This window comes from Mastomys coucha, unplaced genomic scaffold (genome assembly GCF_008632895.1).
Source record: "Mastomys coucha isolate ucsf_1 unplaced genomic scaffold, UCSF_Mcou_1 pScaffold23, whole genome shotgun sequence".
Lineage (NCBI taxonomy): Eukaryota > Metazoa > Chordata > Mammalia > Rodentia > Muridae > Mastomys > Mastomys coucha.
Window position 1 is genome coordinate 52254237 of NW_022196906.1, and position 12950 is coordinate 52267186.

General features: G+C 46.0%; 1 protein-coding gene across 5 annotated transcripts in view; it reads left to right on the plus strand.

Moving 5' to 3' along the window:
* Ubl7 (ubiquitin like 7) overlaps positions 1-8743 on the plus strand; it is a 21464-nt gene extending 12721 nt beyond the window's left edge. For 4 of the 5 annotated variants that reach the window (XM_031344067.1, XM_031344066.1, XM_031344068.1 and 1 more), the window contains exons 7-11: positions 433-566; positions 783-832; positions 1255-1422; positions 2094-2216; positions 8487-8742. In XM_031344067.1, the coding sequence (XP_031199927.1) occupies positions 433-566; positions 783-832; positions 1255-1422; positions 2094-2216; positions 8487-8624 (613 nt within the window). In that variant the 3' untranslated portion in view covers positions 8625-8742. Of the gene's footprint in view, positions 1-432; positions 567-782; positions 833-1254; positions 1423-2093; positions 2217-8486 lie in introns of all 5 variants that reach the window. The other variant, XM_031344065.1, reaches the window with a different exon arrangement.
* Positions 8744-12950: the final 4207 nt, after the last annotated feature.

Here is a 12950-nt window from a genome sequence, read left to right on the forward strand (position 1 = left end):
AAAAAAAAAAAAAGAAAAACAAACAAACAAACCAAAACCAAAACAAACCAAAACAAAACAAAAAAACCTGAGCCTTTCTGGCCCTTTTAAGGAAAAATCATCAAGATGACAGAACTTCTTGGCAAAAGACACTGAAGAGTGGGCTAAATGTGGGGCATACCCCTGTAATCCCAGAACTCAAGTGGCAGAAGCAGTCACAGTAAATCTGAGGCTAGCTTGGCCTAGAGAGCAAGTTTTCTAGGGTAACATCTAGCCAGAGATACACAGCCAGGCCCTATCTCAAAGCCAAAACCCAAACTAAAACAAAATGAACTTGCACTTGAAAACTAAGGGTGTAAGGGCACGCCTGGGGTGCTTTGCTTTAATGGCCACCCACACTGTCACGGACAAGGGTGCCTTTTCCTTAGTCTTTCTTTTCTACCCCTCTTCTAGATTGGTGCCTGCCCACCCAGCCCTAGTCAATGCCATCATCCTGGTTCTACACTCCGTAGCAGGCAGCACGCCAATGCCAGGAGCTGACTCCTCTTCCCGAAGCATGCCCTCCAGCTCTTACCGAGATATGCCAGGTGAGGCCCTCAGGAGCTGGTCGTAGCTCAGGGATTGGCGTTACTCAGCAGCTATGTATAGTGTTGGCATAGGGCATGAGTCAGGAAGTGCATCTGTCCTGTAATTTTCCGAGGGGAGAAATGAAATATGAATTTGGAGCATAAATTGAGCTGAGATCTGGAGCTGCGCCGGTGCGTTTCTGTTCTTCCTCCTGGAATCTGTTCACTCTTCTCCAGGTGGCTTCCTGTTTGATGGGCTCTCAGATGACGAGGACGACTTTCACCCAGTGAGTGGCATGACAGCCTGCCCCTTGGGGGCGATGGTCCTGGGAACTAGCTTCTTCTTAGTACCTGTATTTCCAAGGCTGGGAAGTGGTCACAGGGACCTTTGGGGACCAAGGCCATGTCATAGTATTCCTTTAGAAAGGTGGGGCCTGGACTGGAGAGATGGCTCAGCGGGGAAGAGCACTGACTGCTCTTCCAGCGGTCCTGAGTTCAATTCCCAGCAACCATATGGTGGCTCACAACCATCTATAATGGGATCTGATGCCCTCTTTTGGTGTGTCTGAGGACAGCTATAGTATAGTTGTACACATAAAATAAATAATTAAAAAAAAAGAATTAAAAAGGTGGGCCTTAGGAAGTCTTCCTGGGAACTGGGGTGTGGGGTGTGGTTCTTTTGTCCTAATTCTAGACGCCTTTTTTCCAGAGCACTCGGTCCACACCCTCTAGCAGTACACCCAGCTCCCGCCCGGCCTCCCTGGGATACAGTGGAGCTGCAGGGCCCCGCCCCATCACCCAGAGCGAGCTGGCCACTGCCTTGGCCCTGGCCAGTACTCCAGAGAGCAGCTCCCATACACCAACTCCTGGCACTCAGGTATGGAGAGAGGGTCGGCAACATTAGGCTAGGCTGCTGAGAGCGGAACTCCCCTGTAGTAGATACAATTACCTAGCACCCTGTTGGTAGATCTCTTTGCACAAAACTTTGGGGTTCTGGTAGGAATTTCTCACCTGTGGTTCAGGTGACTCCCCTTTTTACTTACTTGCCTTTAGGGCTCAGAAGTCTACTTTTGCCAGGCACTGGTGGCAAATGCCTTTAATCCCAGCACTTGGGAGGCAGATTTCGAGGCCAGCCTGGTCTACAGAGTGAGTTCCAGGACAGCCAGAGCTACACAGAAAAACCAAAAAAAAAAAAAAAAAAAAAAAAAAAAAAAAAAAAAAGAAGTCTACTTTCAGCATAGGCCTGAGTATGTCCTTGTGCCTCCAATAGGGACTAGATACCACTAGAGTAAGGTTCTTACAGATGATTTGCTCCATCTCCAAAGCTGGGGTCCTAGATTGGGCCTGGGGCCTCAGAGTCCTTTTCTCTGGAGTAAAAGAAATTGGGACCTTTTCTGTGCACATTAATTTACATTTAGGTACTCCATAACACAGTGCAGTTATCTCATAGGCCCCTGTTGGAAAGCAGGAGTAGGGTGGGGTCATGTGACTGTCTGCTGTGAAACTGAGATGGCTCTGGGGCAACACTGACTATTTCTTTGAATCTAGGGCCATTCTTCAGGTACTTCGCCAATGTCCTCTGGTGTCCAGTCTGGGACACCCATCACCAACGACCTTTTTAGCCAAGCTCTCCAGCATGCCCTGCAGGCCTCTGGGCAGCCCAGCCTTCAGGTGAGTCTCCCCACCTCCAGGTTTTCATGCTGAGCCTTTTTCTGCACACTGGAGGCCTTCCCTCTAGGAACACCAAGGGCAAATGTACGGTAGTTTGACAGGTAAGCCTTCCCAGAAAGGGCACATTGTTCTTGTGGCTTCCTGTTCTTGCCTGAGCAACTGTAGCCTGACTCCTGTGGTCATAAGGAAGCTTTAGTTAATCATTCATTCAGTGAGCATTGACCACACATATAGGGCCAGGTTAAGCTGCTAGACCTCAAAGTGAGCAGGTCATTTGCCTCCGCCATGGAGGGCCACCATGTAGGCACACATTTGGGGAGCATCTTGGTTAGAAGCTTAGCTGCTTAGGGTAGGAGCCTAAGCCAAGCAGAACTGAAGAGGGGTTTAAGCTAATTGGTAGAGGTCAGTTTGGTAAGCCGGGTAGTAGAAGGGTTTTGTGATGGGGAAGAGACAACTGCTTGATGGAACAGATGCATATAGGTAGGTGTATGTGATACACTCAAAACTATATGGTTAGAGTGCAGTGTCATGGCATAGAACATCCTGAGATGGGATCAGAGATGGAGGGTAGACGCCCAGGTGGAAGCTTCAGTCCAGGGAGGTTAGATTTGATCTGATAGTTATTAGGAGTTCTTGAGAAGCTTTAAGGAGAAAAGGATCAGCTTCGTGGAGAGCCAGAGTCTCAGCATTGTATCTCACACCTTCAAGTATGAGTTGCTTGCTTTATGCCTGATGTTTCTACTCACAGTGAATCTGCAGGGGACGCGTCATTCTGAACTTGTTTGGGTCCCACAGCTATGAAGTAGTGAAAAACCTTCATAAAAAAGGGGGGGAAACCCTTCATAAAAAGGGGAGGCACAAACCTTTGTGGTTTTCACTGCTGTATGCGGTGCTCACTGGTGAGGTGGGCAGCCTGTGTCTATCTCTCGCCAGATGCCTGTTCACTAGGCTCCAAGGCTCTCGGCTTTTACTGCCTCTGCCTGGTGCGAAACAAAGTTAAGATGATGTGTTCACATCTCTGCCTTCCACAGCCTCACCCCTGCCTATCTCTGTTTGTCCTCCCACTACCTTCTCCTCATATATAAAATTTTCCATAAGTTGTACATTTCCTTTCTGTGAAGAGGCAGCCAGGAATGAAATTATGAGGTACTAGAAGAAAGTGCGGTTACATTTCTTTCAATCTTTACATCAGGGAATGCTTCTCATGGCTGAAATTCAAAGTCCAAGAGCCATTATATACAGTCATTCTAAATTTTGAGTTTGACAAAGTGAAAACTTATTCCTGGAAAACTACAGCTAAAAAAAAAAAATCAGCAGCAACACCTAAGCAAAGTCCTAAGGCTAACAGTTGTAACCCTATCAGATAAGTGGCACATCTTCCTGAAAAGAGAATTGTAAGACCCAGCACTTCCTACGAAAGCAGGAAAGGGTATGAATAGACTGTTCTCAGAACAGGCTCTTACACGTGCAGTTCTCCTAGGAGTCCTACTTCCCAGAAATTGTCCCAGAAGTGTTTGTGTATATAGAAAACGAAAGTTTCACGGCACCGAAAGAGTCACAACAGCATTATTTGTAATGGCAGAAGATTGTAAACAGTCAACCAAGGGCTACAATATTGTATTATATGTTTGCTAAAAAGTTTTTTTTTGTTGTTTTGGTTTTTTTGAGACAGGGTTTCTCTGTGTAGCCCTGGCTGTCCTGGAATTCACTCTGTAGACCAGGCTGGTCTCGAACTGAGAAATCAGCCTGTCTCTGCCTCTCAAGTGCTGGGATTAAAGGCGTGTGCCACCACCGCCCAGCACTAAAAAGTTTTTTGTAGTAGGGCATCATGGTACTCTGTGATCTCAGCATTTACCAGGTTGACATAGGAATATTATGAGTTGGTGGCTAACGTGCTATATAGCAAAACTTTTTTAAAAAGTATGCCTTTTTATGTTTATATCAACTTGACACAAGGTAGAGTCATCTGAGAGGAGGGAGTCTCATCTGAGAAATTCCTTCCATAAGATGGGTCTGTAGGCAAGTCTGTATGGCATTTTCATAGTGACTGAAGTGGGAAAACCTAGCCCATGTGGGCTGTTCTACCCCTGGGCTGGTGGTCCTGGGTTCTATAAGCAAGCAGGCTGAGCGAGTCATAAGGACAAACCAGGAAGTAGCACCTCTCCATGGTCTCTGCATCAGCTCCTGCCTCCAGGTTCCTGCCTTGCTTGAGTTCCTGCCCTGGTTCTCCTCAGTGATGAACTGAGTCAGGCAGTGAGGTGTGGTGGTGGTGATTGGGGTCAGTGATGAAAGCAGCTGATAGGGGTCAGTCCTGATAGTAACAGACAGGGGCTGCTACCTATGACAGCCAGCAATTAGAGAAAAGGAAAGGGGGAAGTCACACACACACACACACACACACACACACACACACACACAGAGTGATTGAAGCAAAGGCAGACTCCAGCATTTTATTTTTTCTTCTAGCCCTTATAACTCTTTAAGACAAATTTTTTCTATGTAAGAAAATTACCTCATAGCCACAAGTTACACATTCTCTAAAAACAGTCACTACAAAAACATATTCTTCAAAAACAGATTAAAATCATGACACAAGAGGAAATTACCACAGGATTATTGGTTATGTATTCCTTTTTTGAAACTTTAACTAAATAATTCTTGTCTTTTTTTAAAGATTTATTTACTTTATGAAAATAAGTGTACTGTAGCTGTCTTCAGACACACCAGAAGAGGGCATTGGATCCTATTACAGATGGTTGTGAGCTACTATGTTGTTGCTGGGAATTGAACTCAGGACCTCTGGAAGAGCAATTGGTGCTCTTAACTGCTGAGCCATCTCTCCAACCCCCTGGTCTATCTTTCTTTCTACAAGTTATTGTAACCTCAAAGCATTAATTCTTTTGTCATAGATTAACAAAGTTTAAGCAGGCCAAGTCTGTAGTAGCAGGTTTTTCCCTGTGCCTGATTGACAGCAGTCTGTACTTACTAAGGAACAGGACATCTATCTTACATCTTATTTTTGAAGTCTTGATCAGCTAGACTGGCTAATCATCTGTTCTCCATCCTTATACTCAGAATTGTTTATTCTTTATTCATAATCTTTCTATTTCATGGTGCACTGAAACCTGTTACCACATCCCTAGATCACAAGACTAAGGAACGAAGGCCCAGCCCAGGGTGAATGCTTTCTTTAATCATTAACTTGTGCCAAGCCTGTTTTTCTTGCTGCTACAGTTATGTGCTTGCAATGCGTGAGTGCTCGCTGTGCTCCTTTTTCTAACTCACGCAGCTCTTTCCAGTCTATGCGGAAGGGGCACATTCTATTCTTAACTCTAACTTTAAACTTTCTATCAACTATTCTAACATCCCAAAATTATTTAAATCAATCTAACTTCCTAAAACTACTTAAATCAGGAATTCCATAAAATTATTAATCTATCTAAACAGCATTACTTCAAGAACTTTCATCTTCATGTTGACCTGCAAGAGACTTGCTCAACAGACAGGGCTCTCACCCATGAGCTAATCACACCAGGCTACAGGCAGTGAGGGTCTCTCGGTGTGCACTCACACCAAGCCAGATGAGTGAGGAGCATGGCATCAGGAAGACATGACATCAGAAAGCACATCAGTAGCAAGGAATCCTGGGAGAAGTCTCTGGGCCACGTCTCCCATTGTCGCCGCTCTAGGGAGCTCACTTGCCCACTATAGCTCTTCTTGCATGGTGCCCGCCAGAACTTAAGTGCTATAAGGTAAAATAACCCTTTTTCTTCCCAGGTTACATTTGATCATGGTATTTTATCACAATGTTAGATAAAGGCATTATCACTTTACACTACATATCATGGTAAACAAAACTTTTAAGCTAGGTGTGATGATGTGTGTCTATAATCTTGGCACTCAGAAGGTGGAATTGGGAGTTCAAGGCTATCCTCGATTATATAATAGTAAGTTTGAGGCCAGCCTAGGCTGCATGAGATCCTCTATCAAACGTTCAAAAACAAAAGAAAAAGTAAAACCAAAACTACAATACAACTTTAACTTATTTTGTTGGTTTTGCTCTTTGACAGTTTCATACATGTTTTGTATATAATTGATTTTGATTACCCTTCTCTCACCCTCTTAATAATCCCCCTCATCCCTATCAAATCCTTCCTAACACCTCTGGTCTCTTTCCCAGATTGATGACTTTTGGGTTCATTTTGTGTCCCATTAGTTTGACCAGGCCTTCTGTATAAGCATTGGATTGGAACTATCCACTGGAGCCTTGTGGGGTCACCAGTGGGCACAAAACTGAAGACAGTGACTCTCCCTTTCCTTGACTTTTTTTTTTTTTTTTTTTTGGTTTTTCGAGACAGGGTTTCTCTGTATAGCCCTGGCTGCCCTGGAACTCACTCCGTAGACCAGGCTGGCCTCGAACTCAGAAATCAGTCTGCCTCTGCCTTCCAAGTGCTGGGATTAAAGGCGTGCGCCACCACCGCCCAGCTCCTTGACTCTTAACAGTAGTAAACAGTTGCTTGACTATCAGCAGGCCCATTGTTTTGCTTTTGTTTTTACATTATTTAACGTGTGAGTGTGTGTGTGTGTGTGTGTGTGTGTGTGTGTGTATCATGTACTGTTACAGGGATTCCAGACTCAGATCATCTGGTTCACAAGGCAAGCACTTTTACCCACTGAACCATCTTACCAGTCCCCATGGGCCATTTTGGGAAGACTCAGTCAGTGCAGGCATCCACAGCTGCTGTGAATTCATTATTGCAATGGTTGCGTCTTGCTCAAAGAGTAGCATTTTGTAACTCTTCGTCCAGAGCTTTCACTTCCACTTCTTCTGAAATGTTCTCAGAACTTTAGAAGAGATAGAGTGTCTTGTTTTAGTGATGAGCACTAAAGCACCATATCACCATGAACAGTCATGAGTTTTCTTCATTCATCACTATTCACTGGAAAGACAAGCTTCTCTAATTGAAGCTGAGAAGAACATAGTCTGTGTATATAAACAAATATTTAGAAGGCAATTTAATACAATGCCACTTTTTCTAGACAGCATCATCCAGTCTCCTTCCCCCTAGGGCTTTTGGCCAGACTTGTCATACTAGACAGAGTCCCTTCTGTAGAGCAGGCCTCAAAGCCAATCGTAGACCAATTATTTACAGCTTTAACAGCACTGCAACTGTTGTGCAAGTAGAGCTTCTTCCCTGGTAAGAGGTCTCATGTGTAGGGTTCACAAGTGGGGAAGACCCTTTCTCCTTCAGCAGCCTACATAGAACCTTTTGGGCTTAAGAAAGCTATCCAGCAGGGACAATCTTCCAGCTCAGTTCTAGTGTTATTTCTCTGTATCGTGCTACAAAAGTGTGTTGCCTTCAGCGATAAGGTCTTATTGTCTAGTTCTGGTAGGCAACCAAGAGGAATGGAAAGAACCTGTATTGTTTTGTGGAGCTCTGGGACCTCCTTAGCCAGTAACTTAGCCAGTAAGTATCCCACCCTTGGCACTGCTGTTTTGTCTAATAACCTATAGCCTCTAGGAACAGCTTTTCCCAACTGTGGGAAACGAATACTTATAGGTTATACTTATACTTATAGGTTTCTTGTGACTTTTCACACCACTTTGTTTTGGGTGTGTTAGGGTAGCTACTCTCCTTGTTTCTTCTGTCTCAACACCTAGCTCTTCCTTGCTTAAACCTTTCCATTCCAGTGTCCCCCATCTCTGCTTTCATAGTACCTACATTCTACTTTATTCTCCTCTTGAGGCAGCTTCCTCCCAATGGCCTCTCTATAGTTTCCTGACATCTGCAGTTACTCTCTCTTTTTTAAAGAAGACTCACTGGGCTTGAATTAGAAATGCCCTGTATTGACCTCCCGAGGAAAGAACCATCACACCTGTCTCAAAGCTAATTTCAAAATGTATTCCTCGTGTGTCTGTGTGAACAAGATTTTGGAATTTAGACATTGCTCTTCTAGAGGTCCTAAGTTCAATTCCCAGCAACCACATGGTAATTCACAACCATCTGTAATGGAATCCAATGCCCTCTTCTGGTGTGTGAAGACAGCTACAGTGTACTCATATACATAAAAACAACAACAACAAACTTAATTTGTTCTCTTTACATTCGAGTGTATCTTCAGTCTTTGTGAAGCCCCTATGCTATGGCCCCGAACATCTTTGCTGTGCGTCTCCTCTTTTTCCTTTCTATCCTGAAAACATAACCTCTAAGTCTGTGATTGTTCATCAGGAGCTTTGCTAATACCTCTGCCTGCCCTGTCTTTCCACAGAGCCAGTGGCAGCCTCAGCTGCAGCAATTGCGTGACATGGGCATCCAGGATGACGAGCTGAGCCTCCGGGCCCTTCAGGCCACTGGCGGTGATATCCAAGCAGCCCTGGAGCTCATCTTTGCTGGAGGAGCCCCATGAACTTCTTGTACCTCAACACCTAACAAATTGCAGAGGCTGTTCCTGGCAGGAGGCACTTGCGAAGTTGCCTCTAGATTCCCCACCCAACCCCACCCCAATATATCTGATGCTCCCCTTGCCTGCTGTGTCCAGTGCTTGGCCTTCCTATTGACTTTAACTGGTGGGAGCAGCTTGGCAAGCAAGATGTATGTATGGTTTTGGTGCTGTGGTATCAGGGTTCAGGTTGATCTTTACTTGGTTTAGATCCTGAGTAGGAGATTTGGGACCAACATCAAGGGGGTGCTGTGTAATACCCATGTTTACCTTAGACAAGGCCCTAGCAATAGCCCCCATCTATTTTGGTGCTTTAGAGCCTGAGGCTGAAGCGAATTACAACCCAGTCTTCAGGGGAGTTGTTGAGTTATAGGGCCGGACTGTGGCCTCTGATGAAAGTCTGGGGGTGACCAGGAGGATTCTGGATGTGGCAGGAGAATATATACGTCAGATGATTCCGTGTCCCTACACTGGCTGTGTCTCACCAAACATCCTCTGATGGATGTTCTGTAATTCAGGACTCAAACTGTGCCAGGAAATGTGTCCCTTTCCAGTGTCCTAAAGGCATAAAGACAAGAGCAGTTAAAAATAACACTAGCACCAGCAATACAAACAGAGCTGAACTTTAATGCTAAGGAGAACCCAGCTGCTGCTTATCTGCCTGTGCTTTGGTCCTAAGGTATTAACTGCAGCATCCTAGATGTGTCCAAGTTGGCAAAGTGGGTTTCATGTGCTTCAAATCTGTTAGGGGGAACAATATGTCTATCCCTTCAATAGTTCTTGGACCCATTTGGAGCCTGTGTGGTACGCAGGAGCTCTGAAGTCTGTCCCAGCTTTGGCTTTGGCAGACACTCCATCACACCTTCTCCAGTCATGGCCATGTGTCCCCTGCTTGTCTGCTCTTGGGACAGAAGGTTTTCCATGAACGCATCTGATCCTGTTCACCTCAAGGAGCCACATGGAACTGGTCTGTGCTATCTCTCCACTTGTAGTTTAGTTACTTGGTGATTCCATGTGTCCCTTCGACCCACCCTCCTGGTCTTGGTCCCCAGCACACCTTGGTCTGTATGACCTTTATATTAGTAATGATCTTAAAGGGGGACACTCAGAAGCAGACATTATTCCAGATATGTCCTCAGCAGCCTATTGTAAGTTTTGAAGTCTTGTATTTCCTTCATGATCCTGAGTTGATGTTGAGAAGTATTATGCTAGAAACAAAGGCCAAGGGCCAGTGGTGGTCAGATGGTGCTGATGCTGCCCCTCCTGTGCACTCCCTAAAGCTTGCCTACTCTGCTCAAGGCTCCTGTGCTCACACATCCCTTTCTGCTGCAGAACATTTGTCTTTGTTCTTTCTGGAACAACTCTTGGTACCTGTTACAGTTTCCCAGAATTGAGCTGAACAGTTTCCCTTGTTTGTCAGGTCTTTCCTCCGTGGGCTTGGCACATTGGCTTTGCTTCCTGTGGTCGTATTTTAAGCAGTCCATGTTGAGCCTGATAAGTGCCCCCACCGAGCCCGGGGCTTTCCATGGGCTGAGGGCTCCTTCCTTGCCATTGTGCTTTTCACTCTTTCAACAAACAGTGAGTCTCTATGTCATGTAAACATGGCGGCCTCCTTGCTCCTGAAGAACTGTGCTGTTGGTAAGACAGGCAGACCTTGCCCACTAAACCCTTATGAAAGTTGGGCTAGACAAGGCCACGGCTGAGTGGGCAACTCATGGGAAAGGAAGCGTACTTAGGTGCGTTAAGAGAAGCTGCCTGGAGAGTGGTATTAGAGCTAGATTGGAAGGTTAAGGAAGGAAGTGTATGTGCTGCGTGACTAGTCATGGAGAGGGGATGTCAACATGGAGCTGCTGGTGTGGACCTGCTGCTGCTCTTTGAGGAGAAAGGAGGCCACACCATGTTTGTGCCTTGGTAATCTGCCTGGAGTCCTGCCTTGTGGAGTGTCTATGCAGGACAGTGGGGCGGGGTGGGGGTAGGGTACCAGATTTGTATGTGAGATAATCCGACAGCTGTGTGGAGGCTGGATTTGTGGGAAGTGAGACTGAGGATGGGTAACCAGTGAGAAGGTTCGTTATCTCCAGATGGGACACTGGGACCTGCAACCAAAGCTGCAGCAGGGGAGCTCAGAGAAGGGGGAGGGATGTGAAGTGTGAAGGGCAGACCAGATCTGAGGGTGGGGAAAAGGGGAGAGGCAGGATGTGAGTAGGTAGATGTTGATGCTGCCAAGACTAAGGAACTGGGGTTACATTTGGAATAATGCAAGACCAGTTTGGACATAGTGAGCTTGAGGTACTCCAAGACAGCCAGGCAGTGGTCCTTGGGCTGCAATAGTCATCAGGAAATTTAAAGTTCAAGGTTGTGTTGGCATTACATGAGGAAATCATCTCTTCAGGAAAATGTGGAAGAAAATAGATACCCATAAAGGAGTTAGACTTTATGGGAAATGGTGACTGGGAGATGTGGGAAGGAGATCTACTTCTGGGAAGGAGAAGGGATCACCAAAGTGGGTTGGAAGGAAGTGGACAGGGCATGGTCAGTGGTGTCAGCTGCCAGGCAAGCCTGATCACTGAATGCCTACCTTGCACTTAGGGACTTATGCCTTGGTGACCTTGGGGAGATGTTACACTGGAGCTCAAGCTGGGTTACAAGAGCTGGACCTGAATAAGTAGTGGGCAGTGGAGGCCAGGAGGCCAGCGATCCTAGGGAGGGAGAGGAGGTGGGGTCGACTGAGCATTTGCAGTTCAACAGAGGTGAAGTTGGAATTGATGACGAGAACTTTTCTAGGAAGCTAAGGGGAAAAAAAGGAAGAGAGACCCCAAAATAGAATATGCAAATATGCAGAGATGGGTGAGCTTTCTGAACAGATCTTTCTCCTGATATAACTCAAATTTGGCTGGGCTGACATGGACTGGGCTGGCACAGCTTGCTGGGCACATGGGCCTGGGTTCTGCTCCTCGCCTCAGCCCCATCTGGCCTGGGCCCCAGACCAAGCTCTCAGATCCCTACCCTGAGGTGGCTTCTCATTTCCTCTGCCACAGGCCTTGGCAGTGACGGTTTGGTGAGGATGTTGGGGAATTCATTGACATGCCTCTGTTTGCCTCCCCTGACTCCCACAGTTTGGCCTTCTCTGGCTCTGGTCCATATTCATGTCAGCTTAGTTACACTGTTCCTGTGGGCTTGGCCATGTCTTGGTCCCATATATTTATTCTGCAGTTGCTGGTAACAGAATTCAGCCTTCCCCAGGCCAGAAATGCCTTTTCACAACGACCCAGGCTTCTGCCTCCACAAGGCTAGGTCCCAGCAGTGCCATGCAGTAATGCTCATTTATCAGGCATTCCATGCTGGGATTGAGTTGGGACCCACAGTGCCATCTCAGTGCATTCGAGTAACAACCTTGAAAAGCAGGTTTTTATTATCCTGTGCCCATGAGTGCTGCCGGTTAGGAGATGTGACTGTGCGTTGGGAAACTAGCCTTTCTGGGCTTGAATAAGAAAGTGTATCCAACAGAATCCCATCCTTACCATCACCTAGGCTCTGACCTCAGCCCACAGTCTGGAAGGTATCTGGGCTGAAGAGTGAATTAAACCTTCACCCTGAGAGTGGCAGGTTAGGCATGGGAGGGGAACAAGCCTCTAAGTCAGACCAACCAAAGGTTAGATCACACATGGTTTGTATTCTGGGAGCCTTGGCTGTATCCTGTTTGACATTTTATTCTAAGACTATAGATACTGACTATGTGTATGGAGACACAAGGCACTCCAGAGCTGGGTTGGGGACTGACTATTCAAGGAGTTGGAATCCTACCATGTGAGGTAGCACAAGGGGAATCTAAGGTGGAGGACTACAATAAACCTTTCATTGAGCACCAAAAATCTAATTGTTAAGGGGCTAGAGAGATGGCTCAGTGGTTCAGAGCACTGACTGCTTTTCAGAGGTCCTGAGTTCAATTCCCAGCAACCACATGGTGGCTCACAACCATCTGTAATGGGATCCGATGCCCTCTTCTGATGTGTCTGAAGACAGATACAGTGTACTCACATCCGTTAAATAATAAATAAGTAAGTAAATAAATAAATAAATGTGTCCTGGCTTCAAAAAAGAGGACATTTAAAACCAAACAAACAAAAAAATCCTGGCAAATTTGGGGTTGAAGAGATGGTTCAGTGGTACCTATTAAGTATTCAATTCACAACTGCCTATAACTGTAACTCCAGGGAATGTGACACCTTTGGCCTTGAGGATATCTGTACACATACACACACACACACACACACACACAGAGAGAGAGAGAGA